General features: G+C 47.0%; 1 protein-coding gene across 1 annotated transcript; it reads right to left on the reverse strand.

The window, feature by feature from the left end:
• Window positions 1-19,970: 19,970 nt before the first annotated feature.
• LOC127330398 (ethylene-responsive transcription factor LEP-like) lies at window positions 19,971-20,817 on the reverse strand. Its single transcript, XM_051356624.2, has one exon. The coding sequence runs from the start codon at window positions 20,789-20,791 to the stop codon at window positions 20,093-20,095; it is 699 nt and encodes a 232-aa protein (XP_051212584.1). The 5' UTR covers window positions 20,792-20,817; the 3' UTR covers window positions 19,971-20,092.
• Between the last annotated feature and the right edge of the window lie 2,067 nt (window positions 20,818-22,884).

Below are 22,884 nucleotides of genomic sequence, written 5' to 3' on the forward strand. Positions count from 1 at the left end.
TAAGTAAAACACTTGGTGCTCATTACTGAATCATGCAGTTAAACCAAAAGTAATGCTCAATTGAGCATACACATGAAAATGAGCATACACATGAATTGAGCACAAGGGACAGCATACCATTTCCCTGGTACTTGCAAATTGCAAGGAATACACATAGTAATCAAGCCAGGGCAGCCAAATTGAATACACATGAGTGTCTAGCAAGAATAGTAACTAGAACAGAGACACAGGGAAGGATTCAAGCCAGAAATGCAAGATTAAACAAGCATGTGGCTCTGGAACATGCACAGAAATGTGCACAACCAAGATAGCAAGAATCAAGCATAGCCATTAGGCAGAATAGGGCAGCACCGTAGCTAGGATTCATGGCAGTAGCACAAGCAGCACAGCAGTAGCACAAGTAGCACAAAGAAATAAAGACAAACAAGACAAAGAAGAAAGACATCAGCTAGCACGGCCAGCACCTCTACGACGACAAGCAGGCCAGTGGCCAAGCTAGACGAAGAAAAGGAGGAGAAGAAGAAGTAGAAGGGTAGGAGAAGAACATACCAGGGAGGAGATGGCCGACACGGTCAAGGCGGCCATGGCGGCGCGCGCCGGAGCACGGCGGCACCAGGCCTGGCCAAGCCAAGCCCTGGCGACCACCACCACACCCTAGCGCTGCACCACGCGCAGGGGAAGCGCCTGGAAGAAGGGCCACTGCCTCTCCAACGCACGGCGGCGGCGGACGCCGAAGGCCTGGCGCACTGGAGGGACGATGGCGAGCGAACAGCGATGCCAGTGACAGATCGACACGGACCATCTGGTTCGCCGTCGAAAGGCGGTCCAGATCCGCATCACCTCGTCGCCGGCGACGGCCTGAGGCGGCGGAGATAAAGCGGCGACGGCGGAGGCGATTTTGGTCGCGGGAGCCGAAGGGGATTAGGGTTAGAGAGCGAGGGAGGAAGACGACGCGACTGGGTCGGTTGGACCGAGCCCACTGGGCTGGTCCAACCTAACCAGCTCGGCTGCACGCCATTGTGGCCCGAGGGGTATTTTGGACATTTCCAAAATACCCATTTAAGTGAGTATTTCTAAGAATTTTATAAAATAGATTATAGCTCTAAAAAAATAATTAAAAATATGAAAATTGATCAGCATAAAATTCTCTATCTAAATAAAATATCAAAGAGAATTTTTAAAGACAATTAAGAATAGGTCTTAATTTGATGATTTAAATAATGATTTAAATCACACATATTATTTTCAATAATGAAAATAAGTCCATAAATACAATTAGAGCTTAAAAACACCTTGACAACATTTCAAGGTTGTATTTTACCCTAAACAGAGTATCCCTAAATTATTCTTAGTATTAACCTCTCACATGAAATAATAACGACAACGGAAGGGGGGAATCAAACCCTAAAACTGGAATCATGCATAATTGCTTCTTTAACCATTGCCCTTATCAGACAATGATGCTATTTTTCAGAGACAGAGGACAAGGGTCAGTCCACACCTTCCAACTGCAAAACTTTGCAGTGTTCAGGCAAGTTCATCACTTGCTCATGTCATTTGAGTATTTCTATCAAATTACTTGCAAAATATTATGGTTATCACTATCGCATAAAAATCAAAACCACTATTTTCATAACTATGAATATGACTATGTGGTGGGCAATGGAACCATGGATTGTGTTGATATGGTGGAGGTTCCATTGCAAGGGTTTATATCCATCTAGGATTAAACAACAAATGTCGCCAGTGATTCTTGTGCCGTAATACCCGTGTTAACCATAAGATCCGGAGTGGGACGGAGTAGTCAAAAGTGTTTCCACCTCTCGTTCATCAACGGATGCGCTCTACCGTAGTACACTTGTAATCCAAGGGGGCAAGCTGGTGAGGCTGGGGAGTCCTAAGTCCCCACGGCATTGTCCGTAGTACACTTGTCGCCCGAAGGAGCAAGATGGTGAGGCTGGGGAGTCCTAAGTCCCCACGATATTGCGGTCTATGATGGGTTGCAGCTACCAGCGAAGGAGTTTGGTTCGATCCCAGACTGTCGTCGTGGTCGGGGTCCACCCTGAAATATATGGGAATAATGGGACCGGCGTGGACCCAGGGTCGGGGCATGCAACAAAGGGTGGGTGTTCGAGGTAGCGGAGGAACATGATTGGCTAGACCTTATACCGGGCCTCACACCGAAGGAAGTGTGGACGGGAAAGCTGCCCGGTTGGCACCAAGGTTAAGATCTCTTATGGGTAAAGCAACACACCTCTGCAGAGTGTAAAGAATCGTGACTGTCACTCCTCGTTCCGGGATAAGGAACTGCGAACGCGGCCGGAAAGGAGCTCCATGAAGTTCTAGTAAACCGGTGAAGGCTGACGGACATAGCTCTTTGGAATAAAAGCAATCTCTTGAAGAAATGTTTATCAAAACTTGCATTGGTATTAGACTTTCTGGTCTAATACCGTAGCTAGAGCATTAAACACCTCTTATCTATAATGAACTTGTTGAGTACGCTCGTACTCATACCACTCTTAAATCCCATGCTTAGATTGTCTGAGTCGTCTGGAGGAGGACTACGACAACAATAAAGGAGCTGAGATCATCGGCTATGAAGAACCAGACCTCTCTGGAGGTATCAAAGGCGTAGACTACCTCATCGTCTACGGATCCGGGGAGGCTTCCGGAGGAGATCAAGTCTAGAGACATCCAGTAGTAGTAGTAGTAACCGAGCAGCCCGAACTCTTAGTATTTCGCTGCTCGAGAAAATAAATGTATAACTTAATGAGACTCTTATATTGTAAGCTAAGTTGGGTTCGCCTCGAACCCAGGAGTATTCCTCTTAGGACCCAAGAGGAGCTCCGAGACGACATGTGTATGATATTTGTAATAATAAATGAATGAGTTATGGACCTGCTATGTTCTGTTGTACTACTCTGAGGGATGTAATATTTGCGGAATGGTACTTCGTGAATGTTATATCAACGACTGGCATACTACAACATGCAGTGGTATGCTGGGTCACCACAGTTGGTATCAGAGCAAAAGCTTTGACCTTAGGTTGGAACCTAGTAAATGGGACCAAACGTTAGGAGTCAAATAGGATTAGTAAAGAATTCTCTAAAAATATGGTGTATATTCAATTGAGAATACAACAATCATATCTTTTAGTACGATAATTCTTTATTATCTCTATTATGATGTATTATTACTAATCTTATAATCTCTCTATTTCTACAGCCAACATTGCAAGTTCACGTCCCGGACGAAACGTGAAAGTGATGGATTCCACACTGAGTGAATATGAAGGAGGACTTGCAGATATTCTACGAGCCATGTTACTTGAATTTGGGTGTGATCCCCAGATCCAAGTAAAGAAATACATGCACTACGATGGTACTGTATTGGCCAAGTGTAGGGTAGGACTGCGACTTCCCGAATCTTTGGGAATGAGCGTAGTTATGCCAGCAGGGGAAGCCAGAACTATCAACACAGCCTACCATATAGCCGTTATGAGAGCCATAACCGACATTCGGGAGCATAAGACGAAAGAGCTTATGGGTTCCGAATTCACCCACATTCCTCATAATCAGGAGGAAGAGGATCCCATGCTTAACCACTACAAATATGCAAAACGCAAACCAATAGCAGCTGCAAAATACATGGATAATAGCCGCAACTTCATATCATTACTCTTTCAGTTGAACCATCATCTGACGGGAGCAATTGATACGATGCTAGAGGAGTTTACTGAACCCAAGGAGGAGATTAGGGGGAAATAACCTATGGAGAATGTGGTGCACACACCAGTTTACTCAGCTGGTGACTACATTAGTATTGATCCTCTTGAGCGTGAAACTACACCTGTTACACCTGGGAACTATCTGGGTAGTTCCTATGGGGGATATGAGGGTGGAGAGGAATCCGGAAACAATCAGCGTTCCGTGACTCCTATAGAAAACTCCACTGGTTGGCGTTGGGGATCTGATACGGGAACTCATAGTACTTCAGTGTATTATGACGGGGAGATGAATGATGATGCCACAACCCAGAACCAGAGTTATCCTAGTAATGAAGGAGTTGATGGAGGGTATCCGACACAGGTTGAGTCGGGTACGAGTGTTGGAAACACTTATGGTGGAGCTACAGGGGAGTACACCCGATGGGTGGACTATGATGCACTTAATGACCAGTTTGTGAACACTGACTTCTCCCTAGGATCATCATCTGATTCTGACTACCAGCCTACGGGGAGACCTTATGTTCCAGGGTCTATCAGGAGGACGACACGTTCGACCGGATGGAAGCCTGGGATGTACCGGGAGTGAAGATCGATTAGAGTCCACCAAGGAAGGCGGGACTACAATACACAAGTACCACGTGTATTGTAGTGTGTAATATTTGTAGAAATTTGTACTTATACTTTAATAAGTGAGTTTGCATACTCACATCGACTTGAGTATTGTAATAAGACCACTTAAGTATGTATATACATGGTATATGTTTTGAATGATTTGGATTTGCTTCTTGATTTCCATTGCGTGACTAGTTCTGTGCACAAAGTTGAGCTCAAAAAACTTGCGCATGGAGTAATTATGAGTATCATCTTGTGTTGCAGAACTAGGGGGTTATGTCGGGAGCGATAGGTGAGGAAACCGAAGCGCAGCGCATGGAGCGCGAAGCAAAGCAAAAAGAAGAGGCTGATGACGCAGCCAGAAATCAGTTTCCACCACCACCACCACCACCCATGACGCAGCAGAATTTCGTCCAGTATATGCAGCTGGTGGAGGAAAGACAACGAGTAACGTTGGAGCAGCAGAACAAATTCTTTCAGGAGCTGCTGCAACAAAACTGGGTAGAGAGACCCGAGAATCCGGGAGTCACCTTAGCAGACTTCCAGAACACCAAGCCTATATCTTTCGCATACGCGCCCGAGCCAATGGACGCGGAGGATTGGCTTATGGACACTGAGCGAAAGCTCAATACTGTTGGATGTAACGACCAGGAGAAGGTTCGTTACGCTACACATTTGTTGTGTGGACCTGCCGCATCATGGTGGGATAACATAGTAGCCGTTTACCCGGCCGAAAAAGTATTCACATGGGAGGAGTTTGCAAGGAAGTTCGGGGAATCCAATGTCCCTGAAAGTATAGTGGAACTGAAGCGTCGAGAATTTGAAAGTCTCGAGCAGAAGGACAAGGCAATCCTGACTTATGTCAGGGAATTTTCAAAACTGTCCCGGTATGCTGTTGAAGAAGTCAACACCGAGGACAAGAAAAAAGAAGAGATTTTTGAGGGGGTTAAGTCCCCAGTTCAAGGTACAACTCCGGATGATGAGAGCGACGGAGTTTCAAGAGTTGGTGGATGCCGCCATCACTCTGGAAGATGATTTCAAACAACTGCAGGAGGAAAAGAGGAAGAAGGCCAAGTTTGAGCCTAAGAGGTTTTCCAATAACAAGCCCAATACCAGCTTGAATTTCAAGCCAAGATACAACAACAACAACTACTACTACTACGGTAGTAGGAAGAATCAAGCATTTCAGACTGCAAACCAAATAGTTTGCCGTATTTGTGGAATTAAAGGACATACTTCGAAGGACTGTTGCAAACCCAGGATCATTTGCTTCGGGTGTTGTCAGGAGGGGCACATGATGAAGGATTGCCCCAATAAGAAGAATGGAGGAGGTCAGTCTGGAGGAGGAGGAAGCCGAGGAGGAAACACCGGAGGGAACTGGAAGAATAAGAAGCCCTTCGGCAAGCTGAACCGCACTGCGGAGGAGGTGGTCAACTCCGATCAGGCGGTGATAGGTACGCTCCAGATCCTCACTCATCCTGGCAAAGTACTTTTTGATACTGGTGCAACTACATCATTCATTTCTCAACAATTCATCATCAAACATGGGATTAGTTGCACTAAGTTAGATACACCCATAACCATACTTTCTGCGGGGGGAACGATAGTAGTAACTCACACCAAACAAAAACAAGTCATCATGATCAATAAGTGCGCGTTTGACGCGGACCTGTTCATTTTACCAATGAAGGACATTGATGTCATTCTTGGTATGAACTGGTTAGAAGCTAATGGAGCATTGATCGACTGTGTGAACAAGACGGTATCTTTGAAAAGCCCCGATGGAAGTAGAATGATCTACCAAGGCGACAAACATACACAGATTGAAGTTGAGCTACAATTAAACAGCATGAAGGAGGTGAAGTTAGAGGATATACCTGTAGTGAATGAATTCCAGGATGTGTTTCCTACGGAATTACCTGGTATGCCACCAGATAGGGAGATAGAATTTACTATCGACCTAATTCCAGGAACAGCTCCGATTGCTAAAGCACCATATAAAATGGGGCCAAAGGAGTTGAAAGAACTAAAGGAGCAATTGGATGATTTGGAACAGAAAGGATTCATACAGGAAAGTGTTTCACCATGGGGATCACCTGTGATCTTCGTGGATAAAAGAGATGGAGGAAGAAGGATGTGCGGAGACTACAGGAATCTGAACAACGTCACAATCAAGAACAAGTATCCACTTCCAAGAATACAAGATCTATTCGACCAAGTTAGAGGCGCGGGAGTCTTTTCCAAAATTGATCTAAGATCCGGTTATCATCAGATAAAGATCAAGAAGGAAGACGCTCCGAAAACTGCCTTTGTTTCAAGGTATGGACATCATGAATACCTTGTAGTGCCTTTTGGATTAACTAATGCCCCAGCAATATTCATGAATCTCATGAATAAGATTTTCATGCCATATTTGGACAAGTTTGTCATCGTATTCATTGATGATATCTTGATCTATTCCAAAGACAAAGCTGAACATGCTGAACATCTGAGGTTAGTGTTGCAAACACTAAGGGAACATCAACTCTATGCCAAATTTAGCAAGTGTGAATTTTGGCTAGATCAAGTGGAATTCCTTGGTCATGTCATTAGTAAAGATGGAATAGCTGTTAACCCGAGCAAGGTAGCAGCAGTTCTAGAATGGGAAGCACCCAAGACTGTCAAGGAAATTCGAGGATTTCTAGGAATGGTAGGATATTATCGGAGATTCATTGAAGGATTTTCCAAGATAGCAGGACCAATGACGAAGCTGTTAAGAAAGAACACACCATTTGTGTGGTCAGAGGAGTGTGAGAAGAGTTTTCAAACTCTGAAAGAGAAACTCACCACAGCACCGGTGTTAGCAGTTCCGGAAGTTGGCAAGGATTACACCGTGTACTGTGACGCATCCAAGCATGGATTGGGTTGCGTACTCATGCAAGATCGGAAGGTAATATCCTATGGATCGAGGCAACTCAGACCTCATGAAGTGAACTATCCAACACATGACTTGGAATTAGCAGCAGTGGTATTTGCACTCAAAACTTGGAGACATTTTCTCTATGGAGCCAAGTGTGAGCTCTATACAGATCATAAGAGTCTCAAATATTTCTTCACTCAGAAGGAACTCAACATGAGGCAGAAAAGATGGCTTGAATTGATCAAGGATTATGATTTGACCATCAATTACACTCCAGGAAAGGCCAATGTTGTAGCAGATGCCTTGAGTAGGAAGAGCACCGGCGGAGTGGATCAAGAAATCTCACCAGAGTTGAGGAAGGAAATAAGTCAAGCCCAAATACAACTTTGGGAGAAGGAAGCTCATGAAGGATTATCGGCTTTGCAAGTAGCCGATGAGTTAAATGTTAACCTGAAGAATGAGATAATGATGGGTCAGCTGGACGATCCATTCATCATGGAGGAGATGAGAAGAATAGATGAAGGAAGACCATCAGAATTTCACCGCGGAGAATCTGGATCATTATGGTTCCAGAAGAGAATTTGTGTTCGGGATATTGCTGAAATCAAGGAAGTAATACTACGGGAAGCCCATCAAACACCATACTCCATTCATCCGGGTAGTACAAAGATGTACATGGATCTAAAGGAGTTATTCTGGTGGAATAATATGAAGAGAGAGATAGCACAATATGTGGCAGAATGCCATACCTGCCAGAGAGTGAAGGCTGAACACCAGAGTCCGGCAGGAAAGTTACAACCTTTACCTATTCCAGAATGGAAATGGGAGGAAATAGGGATGGATTTCATCACCGGACTACCCATGACTAATAAAAAGAAGGACATGATATGGGTAATCGTGGACCGGTTGACGAAGAGTGCACACTTCTTAGCGGTAAATCAGCAAGATAAAGGAGAGAAACTCATCGATCTTTACATCAAAGAGATCGTGAGTCAACATGGAGTGCCCAAGAAGATCGTGTCGGATCGAGGATCCGTGTTCACATCAGCATTTTGGAAGCAACTACACGAAGCTTTAGGATCCAAGTTGGATTATAGTACCGCCTATCATCCCCAGACAGGTGGACAAATGGAAAGAACTAACCAGATTCTAGAAGATATGCTTAGGGCTTGTGCCCTAGACTTCGGAGGATCATGGGAGGAGCTAGCAGAGTTTTCATACAACAACAGCTATCAAAGTAGCATCAAGATGGCACCGTTTGAAGCTCTGTATGGAAGAAAGTGTAGATCACCGATATGTTGGTATGAAGCCGGAGCAAGTAAAGAGTTTAACCCTGATTATGTCAAGGAAAAGCAACAAATAATTGACATTATCAGAGATAGGCTCAAGATAGCCCAGAGCCGACAGAAGAGTTATGCCGATCAAAAGAGGAGAACATGGGAGCCACGAGTTGGAGACATGGTATACCTTAAGGTGAGCCCGATGAAAGGACTTCAGAGGTTTGGAGTAAAAGGAAAGCTAAGCCCTAGGTACATCGGACATTTCAAGATTTTGAGTCAAAACCGAGGGTTAGCCTTCGAATTGGAACTACCGGGAAGGTTATCCCAGGTTCACAACGTATTTCATGTGTCGCAACTCAGAAAATGTTTGAAGACCCCAGATGAACCAGTATCACATGAAGAGCTTGAGTTACAACCAGATTTGACATACATCGAGAAGCCAGCGAAGATTCTCGAGGAAAACTGGAAACAACTCAGGAATCGAGCGATAAAGTACTGCAAGATACAATGGAAGCACCATCCCGAGAGGGAAGCCACCTGGGAAAAGGAGGAAGACCTGAGGAAAACATACCCCGAACTCTTCAGGTATTACAACCACAACTTCGGGACGAAGTTTTCTTTAAGGGGGAAAGGCTGTAATATCCCAGGTTTAGAGACGATCGAGGGGTAGATTTTAGAAAGGGATGTGCATTGCATTGTAAATTACGGGGAAATTTCACGCTTTTAAAACAAAACTGCATCGAAGGGGGACAGGTTTCTCTCTCGACACCTTACAGGGTTAGGGTTTCGAGAGTGCGATGAACTTGTTCCTACTTATCTAAATTAGGGTTTTGAGAAGAGAGAAGTGATATTACATTGAAATCTTAAGTTGCATGATTGAATTATAAGTTAAGTTGTTTGAATGAATTCAAACCAAATTTGAATTTGAATTTCAAATTCAAACATTAAATGATTATCAAATAATTCAAATTTGAGATAATTTAACACACAATTATCATTAAGCAAGAATATAAGTAATACAACAATTGCATTAAGCTCATTAAGGAAAACTTGAGCTTTATTGATAATCACACACATGATACATTGTCTTTACAATATTTAGAATAGAATTATGAATTACAACATATTACAAGAATGGACAAAATTAGAAAAAAGAAAAGAAAAGGAAATTACAATTCAATGATCTATCCTAACACTACAAGCTAATCTTCATTTAGCCTTGTACTTGATGATCTCCATGATCCTTGGAGCATCAGGTTGATCCCTGCAAACAACACAACATAGAGCACATTATGCCAAGTGGCATTGCCACTTGGCAGGTTAGCAAACAATTGAAATGAAGAGGATATGATCAAGTCTCTGCCGAGCAGATCCATGCCACAGATAGGACCAAGTCCAAGTGCACAGCACTTGCACACACACACAACCAGGCAGCACACAAGGCTGTGTGCATGTGTAACACACACACAGTGAGTCACCATGGCAAGTTGAGGTGCTGTCGACCAAAGAAGCCATGGCTGGCCATATAAAAGCTTTTCACAGCCAAACCCTAGTCATTTGATTCAACCATCGGCAGAACTGAACTGGTAAGCCACAAGAACACCAAGAACAGCTAGAACAGATAGAACAACTTCACTGTTCAATCTGCTCCAGCACACCACTGAATTAAATCAAGCTTCATCAAGTCACCAGGAGGAGCAGGGCAAGCAAATCAACCATAAGATCAACACAGAGGCAAACCTCTACACCAACATCACATTCTAGGAGCTGGAGTGAGGTATACCAAGCATCATGGACAAACCAGATGGTTTTGTTCATATATAAGCATATGCATCAATCACACATAATCAAAAGGGTGTAATACCCAAGTTGTGTCATCATCTGGCTACTAAGCCATATGGTGCAAGCAAGAGCAGAAAGGCCACTGGTCAACCATCAACAGGGAACAACAGTTATGACAATCACTGCATGGCGAAGAAATCCAAAGAAGAGATGAGAGCACAAGTTAGCCTAGTTACACACACTTAGCACCTACAGCTAGTTTGACCATTAGACCTAGACAAAACATTGTCTATTTGATTTCAACATCAAGAGCTACTGGCAATCCAATAAATGGATCACCCAGAAAGCATTTGGTGAGCAACAGCAAGCCAACAAATAGGGGAGCTACCCTAGGGCAGCATATGACTACTGCCAGGGTCACCTCAAACCCTAGAACAGCCAAACCAACAAGCCAAATACAAATATCATCACCCTGATTGGGTTCAAAGAAGAGCTAGGGTTACCAACCACTGTTGGCATCCATCTAGCCCAAGCCAATCAATTGTGATGATCATCACTGTATCACAGTTCACATCAATTATCCACTCCATCAATAAAGGCAAAATAGATAATTGATATTAACAAGCAAATCTTGAAACAGACATTTGCTAATGATCCAGAGGATCACTGCAAGCATCAGCTGATGCTTGAGCAAGCACCAGCACTGATCTGTGCCACACACAAAGATAAGTCACAGCAAGGCACAGGCAACAGGTAAGCAATCCAATGACCAGCTGTTAATGATCACATGATCACCAAAGCTTGCTATAGCATGCCAGTGCATGCTAGAGCATCACTAAGCAACAGAGCATGGACCAGATATTTAATTGGCCACAAATAATCAACAATTGTTTCACAGATAACCAAATGGATAATCAAATGATTGTATCCAGAAGCACATCCAAGGCAGGATGAACCACGGGATCAAGATAAATAAGTAAAACACTTGGTGCTCATTACTGAATCATGCAGTTAAACCAAAAGTAATGCTCAATTGAGCATACACATGAAATTGAGCATACACATGAATTGAGCACAAGGGACAACATACCATTGCCCTGGTACTTGCAAATTGCAAGGAATACACATAGTAATCAAGCCAGGGCAGCCAAATTGAATACACATGAGTGTCTAGCAAGAATAGTAACTAGAACAGAGACACAGGGAAGGATTCAAGCCAGAAATGCAAGATTAAACAAGCATGTGGCTCTGGAACATGCACCGAAATGTGCACAACCAAGATAGCAAGAATCAAGCATAGCCATTAGGCAGAATAGGGCAGCACCGTAGCTAGGATTCATGGCAGTAGCACAAGCAGCACAGCAGTAGCACAAGTAGCACAGCAGCAGCACAGCAGCTAGCACGGCCAGCACCTCTACGAGGACAAGCAGGCCAGTGGCCAAGCTAGACGAAGAAAAGGAGGAGAAGAAGAAGTAGAAGGGTAGGAGAAGAACATACCAGGGAGGAGATGGCCGACACGGTCAAGGCGGCCATGGCGGCGCGTGCCGGAGCACGGCGGCACCAGGCCTGGCCAAGCCAAGCCCTGGCGACCACCACCGCACCCTAGCGCTGCACCACGCGCAGGGGAAGCGCCTGGAAGAAGGGCCACTGCCTCTCCAACGCACGGCGGCGGCGGACGCCGAAGGCCTGGCGCACTGGAGGGACGATGGCGAGCGAACAGCGACGCTAGCGACAGATCGACGCGGACCATCGGGTTCGCCGTCGAAAGGCTGTCCAGATCCGCATCACCTCGTCGCCGGCGACGGCCTGAGGCGGCGGAGATAAAGCGGCGACGGCGGAGGCGATTTTGGTCGCGGGAGCCGAAGGGGATTAGGGTTAGAGAGCGAGGGAGGAAGACGACGCGACTGGGTCGGTTGGACCGAGCCCACTGGGCTGGTCCAACCTAACCAGCTCGGCCGCCTGACAGGTGGGCCCGAGGGGTATTTTGGACATTTCCAAAATACCCATTTAAGTGAGTATTTCTAAGAATTTTATAAAATAGATTATAGCTCTAAAAAAATAATTAAAAATATGAAAATTGATCAGCATAAAATTCTCTATCTAAATAAAATATCAAAGAGAATTTTTAAAGAAAATTAAGATTAGGTCTTAATTTGATGATTTAAATAATGATTTAAATCACACATATTATTTTCAATAATGAAAATAAGTCCATAAATACAATTAGAGCTTAAAAACACCTTGACAACATTTCAAGGTTGTATTTTACCCTAAACAGAGTATCCCTAAATTATTCTTAGTATTAACCTCTCACATGAAATAATAACGACATCGGAAGGGGGGAATCCATCCCTAAAACTGGAATCATGCATAATTGCTTCTTTAACCATTGCCCTTATCGGACAATGATGCTATTTTTCAGAGACAGAGGACAAGGGTCAGTCCACACCTTCCAACTGCAAAACTTTGCAGTGTTCAGGCAAGTTCATCACTTGCTCATGTCATTTGAGTATTTCTATCAAATTACTTGCAAAGTATTATGGTTATCACTATCGCATAAAAATCAAAACCACTATTTTCATAACTATGAATATGACTATGTGGTGGGCAATGGAACCATGGATTGTGTTGATATGGTGGAGGTTCCATTGCAAGGGTTTATATCCATCTAGGATTAAACAACAAATGTCTTGATGATTCTTGTGCCGTAATACCCGTGTTAACCATAAGATCCGGAGTGGGACGGAGTAGTCAAAAGTGTTTCCACCTCTCGTTCATCAACGGATGCGCTCTACCGTAGTACACTTGTAATCCAAGGGGGCAAGCTGGTGAGGCTGGGGAGTCCTAAGTCCCCACGGCATTGTCCGTAGTACACTTGTCGCCCGAAGGAGCAAGATGGTGAGGCTGGGGAGTCCTAAGTCCCCACGGTATTGCGGTCTATGATGGGTTGCAGCTACCGGCGAAGGAGTTTGGTTCGATCCCAGACTGTCGTCGTGGTCGGGGTCCACCCTGAAATATATGGGAATAATGGGACCGGCGTGGACCCAGGGTCGGGGCATGCAACAAAGGGTGGGTGTTCGAGGTAGCGGAGGAACATGATTGGCTAGACCTTATACCGGGCCTCACACCGAAGGAAGTGTGGACGGGAAAGCTGCCCGGTTGGCACCAAGGTTAAGATCTCTTATGGGTAAAGCAACACACCTCTGCAGAGTGTAAAGAACTGTGACCTGTCACTCCCTGTTCCGGGATAAGGAGCTGACGCGGCCGGAAAGGAGCTCCATGAAGTTCTAGTAAACCGGTGAAGGCTGACGGACATAGCTCTTTGGAATAAAAGCAATCTCTTGAAGAAATGTTTATCAAAACTTGCATTGGTATTAGACTTTCTGGTCTAATATCGTAGCTAGAGCATTAAACACCTCTTATCTATAATGAACTTGTTGAGTACGCTCGTACTCATACCACTCTTAAATCCCATGCTTAGATTGTCTGAATCGTCTAGAGGAGGACTACGACAACAATGAAGGAGCTGAGATCATCGGCTATGAAGAACCAGACCTCTCTGGAGGTATCGAAGGTGTAGACTACCTCATCGTCTACGGATCCGGGGAGGCTTCCGGAGGAGATCAAGTCTAGAGACATCCAGTAGTAGTAGTAGTAACCGAGCAGCCCGAACTCTTAGTATTTCGCTGCTCGAGAAAATAAATGTATAACTTAATGAGACTCTTATATTGTAAGCTAAGTTGGGTTCGCCTCGAACCCAGGAGTATTCCTCTTAGGACCCAAGAGGAGCTCCGAGACGACATGTGTATGATATTTGTAATAATAAATGAATGAGTTATGGACCTGCTATGTTCTGTTGTACTACTCTGAGGGATGTAATATTTGCGGAATGGTACTTCGTGAATGTTATATCAACGACTGGCATACTACAACATGCAGTGGTATGCTGGGTCACCACATTGGAGATATGCCCAAGAGGCAACAATAAAATGGTTATTATAATATATCTTTGTGTTTATGATAATGTTTACATACCATGCTATAATTGTATTAACCGAAACATTGATACATGTGTGTTATGTGAACAACAAAGAGTCCCTAGTAAGCCTCTTGTATAACTAGCTTGTTGATTAATAGATGATCATGGTTTCGTGATCATGAACATTGGATGTTATTAATAACAAGGTTATGTCATTGTATGAATGATGTAATGGACACACCCAATTAAGCGTAGCATAAGATCACGTCATTAAGTTATTTGTTATAAGCTTTCGATACATAGTTACCTAGTCCTTATGACCATGAGATCATGTAAATCACTTATACCTGAAAGGTACTTTGATTACATCAAACGCCACTGCGTAAATGGGTGGTTATAAAGGTGGGATTAAGTATCCGGAAAGTATGAGTTGAGGCATATGGATCAACAGTGGGATTTGTCCATCCCGATGACGGATAGATATACTCTGGACCCTCTCGGTGGAATGTCGTCTAATGACTTGCAAGCATATGAATAAGTTCATAAGAGACCACATACCACGGTACGAGTAAAGAGTACTTGTCAGGAGACGAGGTTGAACAAGGTATAGAGTGATACCGATGATCAAACCTCGGACAAGTAAAATATCGCGTGACAAAGGGAATTGGTATCGTATGTGAATGGTTCATTCGATCACTAAGTCATCGTTGAATATGTGGGAGCCATTATGGATCTCCAGATCCCGCTATTGGTTATTGGTCGGAGAGAGTACTCAACCATGTCCACATAGTTCGCGAACCGTAGGGTGACACACTTAAGGTTTGATGTTGAAATGGTAGAACTTGAATATGGAATGGAGTTCGAAGTTTTGTTCGAAGTCTCGGATGGGATCCCGGACATCACGAGGAGTTCCAGAATGGTCCGGAGAATAAGATTCATATATAGGAAGTCATTTTATAAGATTTAAAATGATTCGGTGATTTTGCGGAAGGTTCTAGAAGGTTCTAGAAAAGTCCGGAAGGAATCACTAAGGAAGGAGGAGTCCCGGAGGGACTCCACCTCCCCATGGCCGGCCAACCCTAGAGGGTGGAGTCCAAGGTGGACTCCACCAAAGGGGGCCGGCCACCCCTCCACATGGAAGGGGGGAATCCCACCTCAAGTGGGATTCCCACCTTGGGTAGGTTTCCCTACTACATGGAAGGTTCTAGTGTTGGGGTCTTATTCGAAGACTTGTAGTCCAACACTTGGGGATCCACCTATATAATGAGGGGCATAGGGGAGGGGGCCGGCCACCACAACCACCCCACCTTGGCCGCACCCAAGGAGGCCGGCCACCCCCTCTCCCAAACCCTAGCCGCCCCTCTCTCCTCCTCTTCTCCCGCACGCTTAGCGAAGCTCCGCCGGAGATCTCCACCGCCACTGCCACCACACCGTCGTGCTGCCGGATTCAAGGAGGAGCTACTACTTCCGCTGCCCGCTGGAACGGGGAGAAGGACGTCGTCTTCATCAACACCGAACGTGTGACCGAGTACGGAGGTGCTGCCCGATTGTGGCACCGTGATCAAGATCTTCTACGCGCTTTTGCAAGCGGCAAGTGATCGTCTACCGCAGCAATAAGAGCCTACTCTTATAGGCTTTGGAAATCTTCAAGGGTTAGTCTCGTTCATCCCCTCGTTGCTCCCATCTTCTAGATTGCATCTTGGCTTGGATTGCGTTCTCGCGGTAGGAAATTTTTTGTTTTCTATGCAACGAATCCCTACAGATACTCACCCACTCCTCAACACCGGCTACAGATCTCATGTGTGTATCAACAGCGTGGCCTAGATCCGGAAAGCCTGGGTGACCCATAGACGGTGATGGTGGCGTATGACCCATCAGGCGGTCCAATTGCTGTATATCAAGATGGATGAAGTCCAACCCAGGTAACATGAGCCGGATCTTAACCGCCCTATGAAGATAGTCAGATCTGTGAAGGCCCATGAAGTATCCGGATCCAATACGGCGCATAAGGAAAGGTGGATCCTTGACGTGCACGGCAATGTAATATTCCGTAGTTAGGCATCTTGTATTCCGGCTAGGACTCTCCGTGTAAACCCTAGATCCGAGCGCCTTTATAAGCCGGATCATGGGAGCTGTAGAGGCGCAACCACAACGTATTGTAATAACACGAAATCTCCCAGATAATTCCAGACAAGCAGCAATAGGCCATGTCATCGTGCAGGTGTTCCGAAGCTGGGTAAATCGCATACCACCGTCCCGAGGACTCTCCTCCCGATGTCCCCTACTTCTTCTCCCCCTCGTGAGGATCCCTCCTCCGAGGCACATTCGAATAGGCAACGACACTTCTCCACGTGCTAGAGGCCACACATGCCTATGGCGCCACCGTGTGGAGGTTATGCCACAAGTGGGGCTGGCTCAACTTTCCCGAGATAAAATCCGGGAAGAAGCGGAGATGCTGGCCTCGAAGCCGCTTCTTGTGACACGTGGGGACCAGCAGCTCCAGCGGCAGACGCATAAGCGTTTGCCAGTCGCCGAAGCCAATGATAGGGCCATGGCGGAGTGGAGGCTCAACCACTCGGAAGATGTGTAGACGGAGGTAACCTTATGGCGTGAGAAGAAGGACGAGAGGGAGAGGGCGGAGAAGAGGAGGAGGAAGGCCGAGATACATGCGGAGCTCACCGGTCCCTCGACGCTCGACGAGAGGTGGCTCGACCTCCTCCCGACTAGTGAGGAGAGTAGTGATGCGGAGTAGTCAATGATATACTAGCGGTATGGTTGCGTCGATGAACTAGTATCGTGTTGGTTTGTGTCAACGTAGTATCAAACTATTAGTATATGTTTGTGTGGATGAATTGTGAGTATAGCCCCTCCGATCCAGAAAAAAGTCGGGAGACTAGTACATTTACATTTTATAATTAAGCCCTTCTGATTTCGGGAAAAGAAGCATAGAGCCATTCCCCCCAGGGAAAAAAGTTCCTTCGCGTTTGCCTCCGCGCTCGCCTCCGCGTTGAAGGCTGGATCTGCTCCGACTGATCGATCTACATCTCCGCGCAACAACTCCAGCTGATCAGCGGCATCTCTGGATTCCTGATCGATCGGCGCCTTCGGGCAGCAACTCCAGCTGATTAGCATCACCTCCGGATCGATCGGCGGCTCAGCGCAGCGGTTCCAGCTGATCAGCAGCACCTCCAGTCTCCGGATCGATCGGCAGCTCCGCACAACAACTCCAACCGATCAACTCTCCGGCGTAGCAGAGATAGAGAGAGAGGGGAAAGGCAGAGCGGGTGCGGGTGAGCGGCGGGCAACGATGGGAGGGTGAGGATAAGGGTGGAGTGCGGGTTGATGATAAACCGATCTTGGTTGTGCAAAAGGGACTTTCTGACACATATTTCGGACCGGAGTATATATTGTGGCGATGAAAGATCAATATATTGTGGCGATGAAAGATCAATATATTGTGGCGATGAAAGATCAATATACTATAAAATTACATGTTTGTGTTGATGAATATGCTTTCTTTGTTTCAAATTTATTTGTATGCAGTTTACGAGCTGAAAAACTGCTGCCGATTACGAGCTGTGTTTTTTTTCCCAGTAAGGGCATCTCCAGCGTCCGCGCACGTCCGTTTGCGTCGCTCGAAATAGTCGAAATCGACCGCGCGTCCATTTGCGTCGGGGGTGGCTCCAGCGGCACGCCGCATTTTTTTACCTAATCATTTCTTTTATACATGAAACATAATTTACATAGTTAAAACATGAAAAAAAAACCCTAACACGTACTGCTGCTCCTCGTCGTTGTCGAGCATGATGAGCTCCGGTATCGCCCACGGCCAGTTGCCATCCGGGGGAGCGTACGTCGGGCGCGCCGACGGTGCTGGAGGTGGAGGCGCCCAGAGCTGCGGCTGTGGAGGCGGTGGAGGCGCCCAGGGATATGGTTGTGGCGGCGATGGAGGAGGCGCCCAGGGCTGCGGTTGTGGCGCCGCCGAGTCCTGTAGTGAAGGGCTTCATCCTCCGACAGGCCCGGCGGCATGACACCGGTGGCGTAGCGGGGCAGCGGCGGCTGCACAGGCGCGTCGTTCTCGGAGACGAGGACGCCGAGCTTCGCCATCTCGTCGTCCGTCATGTTCTCCGGGAACTGCGGCCCTCCACCACGGCCTGCTGCCATTCGTGGAAGACGGCCGTGACGTAGTCATTGCTGTCGTCCTTCACCTCCTCGTTATGGTACGCGAGCGCCTCGATGTAGTCGTCCTCGTCGTCGTAGGCATCGTCATCGTGGTCGTTGCGGTCGTCGTCGTCGTTGTACTGCGCGTGGGTCGGCGCCTGCTGATGACGCCTCAGCGCCTCCTGTCTTCGTGGACGAGTCGGCGGTGCAACCCCGAAGGGAAAATCCCTGTCGCCCATGAAGCCCGCCCTTCTTCTCTTATCCGTCTCGGTCGACAGATACGTACGCCAACTGTCGGAGTCGATGGCGTACGCCGGATCGGCGAGGAGGTCCGGCGACAGGTGCCGCCTCCTTCGCCGGATCTCCGCGGTCCGGTTAGGTTCGCGGGCAGGGACTGGAGGGATGGGCATCCAGCGGCAGCTAAGCCGCCAGCCGCCAGGCAGTTGCACGCCGGACCAGGCCTCGCACGACAACCATTTGCCGTGCATTAGCCTCCCCAACGTGACGGGGAGCGGCACCCTCTTGCTGCCGCTGCCGGAGACCTCGAAGTCATTCTTCTTCCCCATGGCGCTGCGGCGGTGGTGGTGCGAGTGGAGGTGTGGGGGAAGGAGGAACGCGGGCGGTGGTCTTAAGGGCGGCCGCGCGCAGGATACGATGCCATTGAAGGCGGCGCAGACGCCCAGCCGCCGCCCGCCAGTGCGCGTGCAGAACAGGCAGCCGCACCATTGAAGGCGAAGGCTGCGGCGCAGACGCGGAAGCGCTGACCGCCGAAGCGATGCCCTCGATGCAGACTCACTGCCAGGCGGGCCCGGTGGAGACGCGAGCGGACACTTTGCGCGTCCGCGCAGCATCCGCAGAGACGCAAACCTGCCGCATATTTGCGACAGGTTTGCGTCTCTGCGGATGGCCCGATCACTTTGCGTCGCGCCGCTCGAGAGGGTGCCAGACGCATTTTCGATCAAGGCGGACGCAAACGGTCGCTCAGCGTCCATTTACGTCGCGCCGCTGGAGATAACCTAATGGTACACCTAACTGCCTGTAACAAGAAATTCCGTAGGTCCGGCATTATTGGTTTTTTTTTTGTATCTGAAAATACTGCAGGTCACTCGGCAACCCCAACAGCTGTTATTTTGGTGCCAAAAACCAAAAAAGCGTGGTTTACACTAAATTTACTCTGCACGGGTAGCCAAATGGATCAGGAGAATGCAGTGAAGCGCCAGCAACGTCAACGTGAAGCTGCTCCGTATCTCTAAATCTGAGATTGGCCAATCGACAAATCGTGCTAGTGTTTGTAGTCGCTAGGTGGTTCGAGTACCAATTTATAATTTTCTTTACTTTTTGAGTTATTTGTACTACTGTTGATGATTATTAATAGATCGGTGGATTTCTCATAAAAAAAAATGAAGTGAAGCGCCAGCAACGTCAACGTGAAGCTGCTCCATATCTCTAAAACTGAGATTGGGCCCATCGACAAATTAAGACACAATACACACAATGCACATCAGTACCCTGAATAAGCAGGGCGCACATGACGCCACTCGCCACACCGGACGCATATATATAGTTGTCCGGCGGGCGCCGATCGATCCGGTGAGCCGTCGTGATGCTGTCACCGGAACATTTCCTTCCACTCGCGCGCCTCATTAGTCATATTAGTAATATGATGACGACGACCCGCCGAGCTGGAAGCCGTCGACCTCGTCGGCCGCTGGCATCGGCGAGAACATCGGGCTGTGCACGTAGCCATCGTCGAAGTACACCCCGTGGGAGTGGGACTCGCTCGCGTCGTACGCATCGAACTCCAGCTCCGACGCGTGGCACCATGACCCATCGCCGGCGACGTTCCCGCCGAACATGTCCAAGCCAGCATTGCCGCCGCCGCCGCCTGCATTTGAATCGTCGCCGTAGGGCATGGCCGCCCTGTGGTACGACGACTCGTTTCCAGCAATGCCATGATCAGCTGCCTGAGCCGGCGTTTGCACCGCGGGGAGAGGGTTGGCGTAAAGGTGCTGGAGCTGGTCGGCGGAGAGGTCGGGGGAGAGGTAAGGGGTGAGGGAGGAGCCCGGTGGGAGGTCCGGGTACGCAAAGTTGGTCCGGGCTTGGGCGCCGCGGATGGTGCGTGCGGCGCGGTCGTAGGCGATGGCTGCCTCCTCCGCCGTGTCGAACGTGCCGAGCCAGTGCCGCTCCTTGGTCGCCGGGTCACGGATCTCCGCCGCGTACCGTCCCCACTGCCGCCGCCGCACGCCGAGGTACCTGGGCGTGTTTGCGCTGTCCACATGCTGCCGTTTGCTGGCGGTCGACTTCTTCTTCTTCCCTGAGGAAGAGGCGGAGAAGAAGTGGGAGAAGTCCATAGTACCGAGAGAGAGTGATGTAGGTGTTTAAGTAATCTGCAGGTAGTAGTGGTCGTTGCTGAGACCTGATCGAGAGGAAGGTTGCTCCGATCTGCTGCTGCATGGGGGCGGTTATATAAGGGCGGGAAAGCGAGCAGCGAGAGAGATAGAGAGAGGGGATTAAACAAGGGATATACTTATGGTACTAATGGGCAATCTTAAGCACGATCGGCCCGGAATGAATAGTGATGGGCGAAAGGCAATGAGTCTCTCTCTCAAACTAGTACTCGTAATTGATTCTTGTGTGGGCCCCGCCAAAGTGGTCAAACAATGATTTGGACCGGTGGTGGCACATCGCCGCGCGCATGGGGGAAAGGGTGACTGCACGATGCATGATGAGATTACGTGACCGACTAAATCCATTCATATTCTTCGTAACGTGACTAAGGCCCTTCTTCGAAATAGAAGTGGGTGAGATGAGAATGGCCTTAGTTCACGTGAGACACGAATATGACTGAGAATTTTATCGAAAACAATTCAAACCGTACAATGAGTTTCTCCGATAAGACAATAATACAGTCACCTCACTAAGGTGAAAATGCACCTCTACACCGAACATGGCGTTTCAATCTTGATAGGGTGTAAGCCTTTAATTAGATTCATGCTGAAATGTCTCACCAAGTCTCGTCGCATTGCAGAGAACTGGACGGAATTGGACAAACCAACACACAATGAAACATGGCAAAACCATGCATTTTAGAGAGTCATTTATGCTCCTACTATTATAACGATAGCCAACAGAAATACAACATCCTCGAATACATTTTGCCTTGAAATTTGCGGAATCAAAATTCAATCAGCCAGAAAAAAAAAGAGGGAATGCACAAGCTTCCTCTCAATCCTTTCCACGTTCTCCCCTTCCTCCGTTTCGACAAAATGTGATATAGGAAGGAGAGGGATGCAGCATTACATGGCAAACATGTCAGAGGGGATAGTAGAGAAGGAAATGGCTGACTACTGGATGCCATGCTAACCTTGCACGCTTGGTCATCATGGACAACGGCGTGCTGGCCGGGCCTTCGGAAAAACAAGGTGCCATGCCATCAAGGGTGGCACTATCACAGTAAGACAATATATATAGTGGTGATGATGGGATGAGTTTGCGAGAGCAGCGGGTTCGGACACAGAGGAAGGGAGTGAGAGATTGTTCATGGCAGTTTTTTGTTAGCACACCGATTTAATGTGGGTCATGCGGATTCCGCGCACCCTTACATAAACCAATAGCATCGCGAGATAGTTCCAGGATGATCTCCACAGGTGGGTGCACCAAACGAGCACTAAGATATAATTCTTGGATTTCACTACCAATTTAGTTCCGATATATAAGCCTTGTTTAGCTTTCTAAAAAAGCTTATATTTCAAAACGTAGGTAACTTTTTAATGCCATTTAGCAAGCTAGAAGACATGTATTTTCTAACTGAAGCATGAAGCATGAACCATTAATCTGCCTCGCCTAGGGCATGTATTATGGTATACAATCAGCCAAAAGACACTCTGCTGTAGAAGATGTTTTCCGTTCTGTGTATAGCTGATGTGGAGAGATAATACAGACAGCAGGTGTCTAAACTGTTGTACATGTCCTAAGTGTGGTGACGAGTCTGTTAACTGAATTAGATGCTAGAGGGTATATATTGACTAACGGAAATTCCTAGCTGAACTGTGAACTTGTTAGTCTGTCCATATTAAAAATGTGTACATGATTTCCATTTTCTATACATAGGAAGTAGTGTAATACAGTAGATAGCATGTAAAACACGTCACACACATGACGACAATGAATGGGGGCGCCCCTTAGTTGTGCCTCAAAGTAGCACAACCAAATCTATGTTTTTGTGCATCAATTGTTTGATTCCTTATGATTGGGATAACATTATTGAGTGATATTTGCTATTATGCGTTCGCTTTTAAAGACTTACTTATGGTGATTGCCCTATGATGCAAGGAACCTTCTAATGACGAGATGATGAGATGCTATTATAGAACATAGTGTAAGATTAAGGTAGAGATAGAGATGAATATGTTTCTGTAGTTTCTCATGTGGGCCCATAGCCACA

This window comes from Lolium perenne, chromosome 6, assembly GCF_019359855.2.
Source record: "Lolium perenne isolate Kyuss_39 chromosome 6, Kyuss_2.0, whole genome shotgun sequence".
NCBI lineage: Eukaryota > Viridiplantae > Streptophyta > Magnoliopsida > Poales > Poaceae > Lolium > Lolium perenne.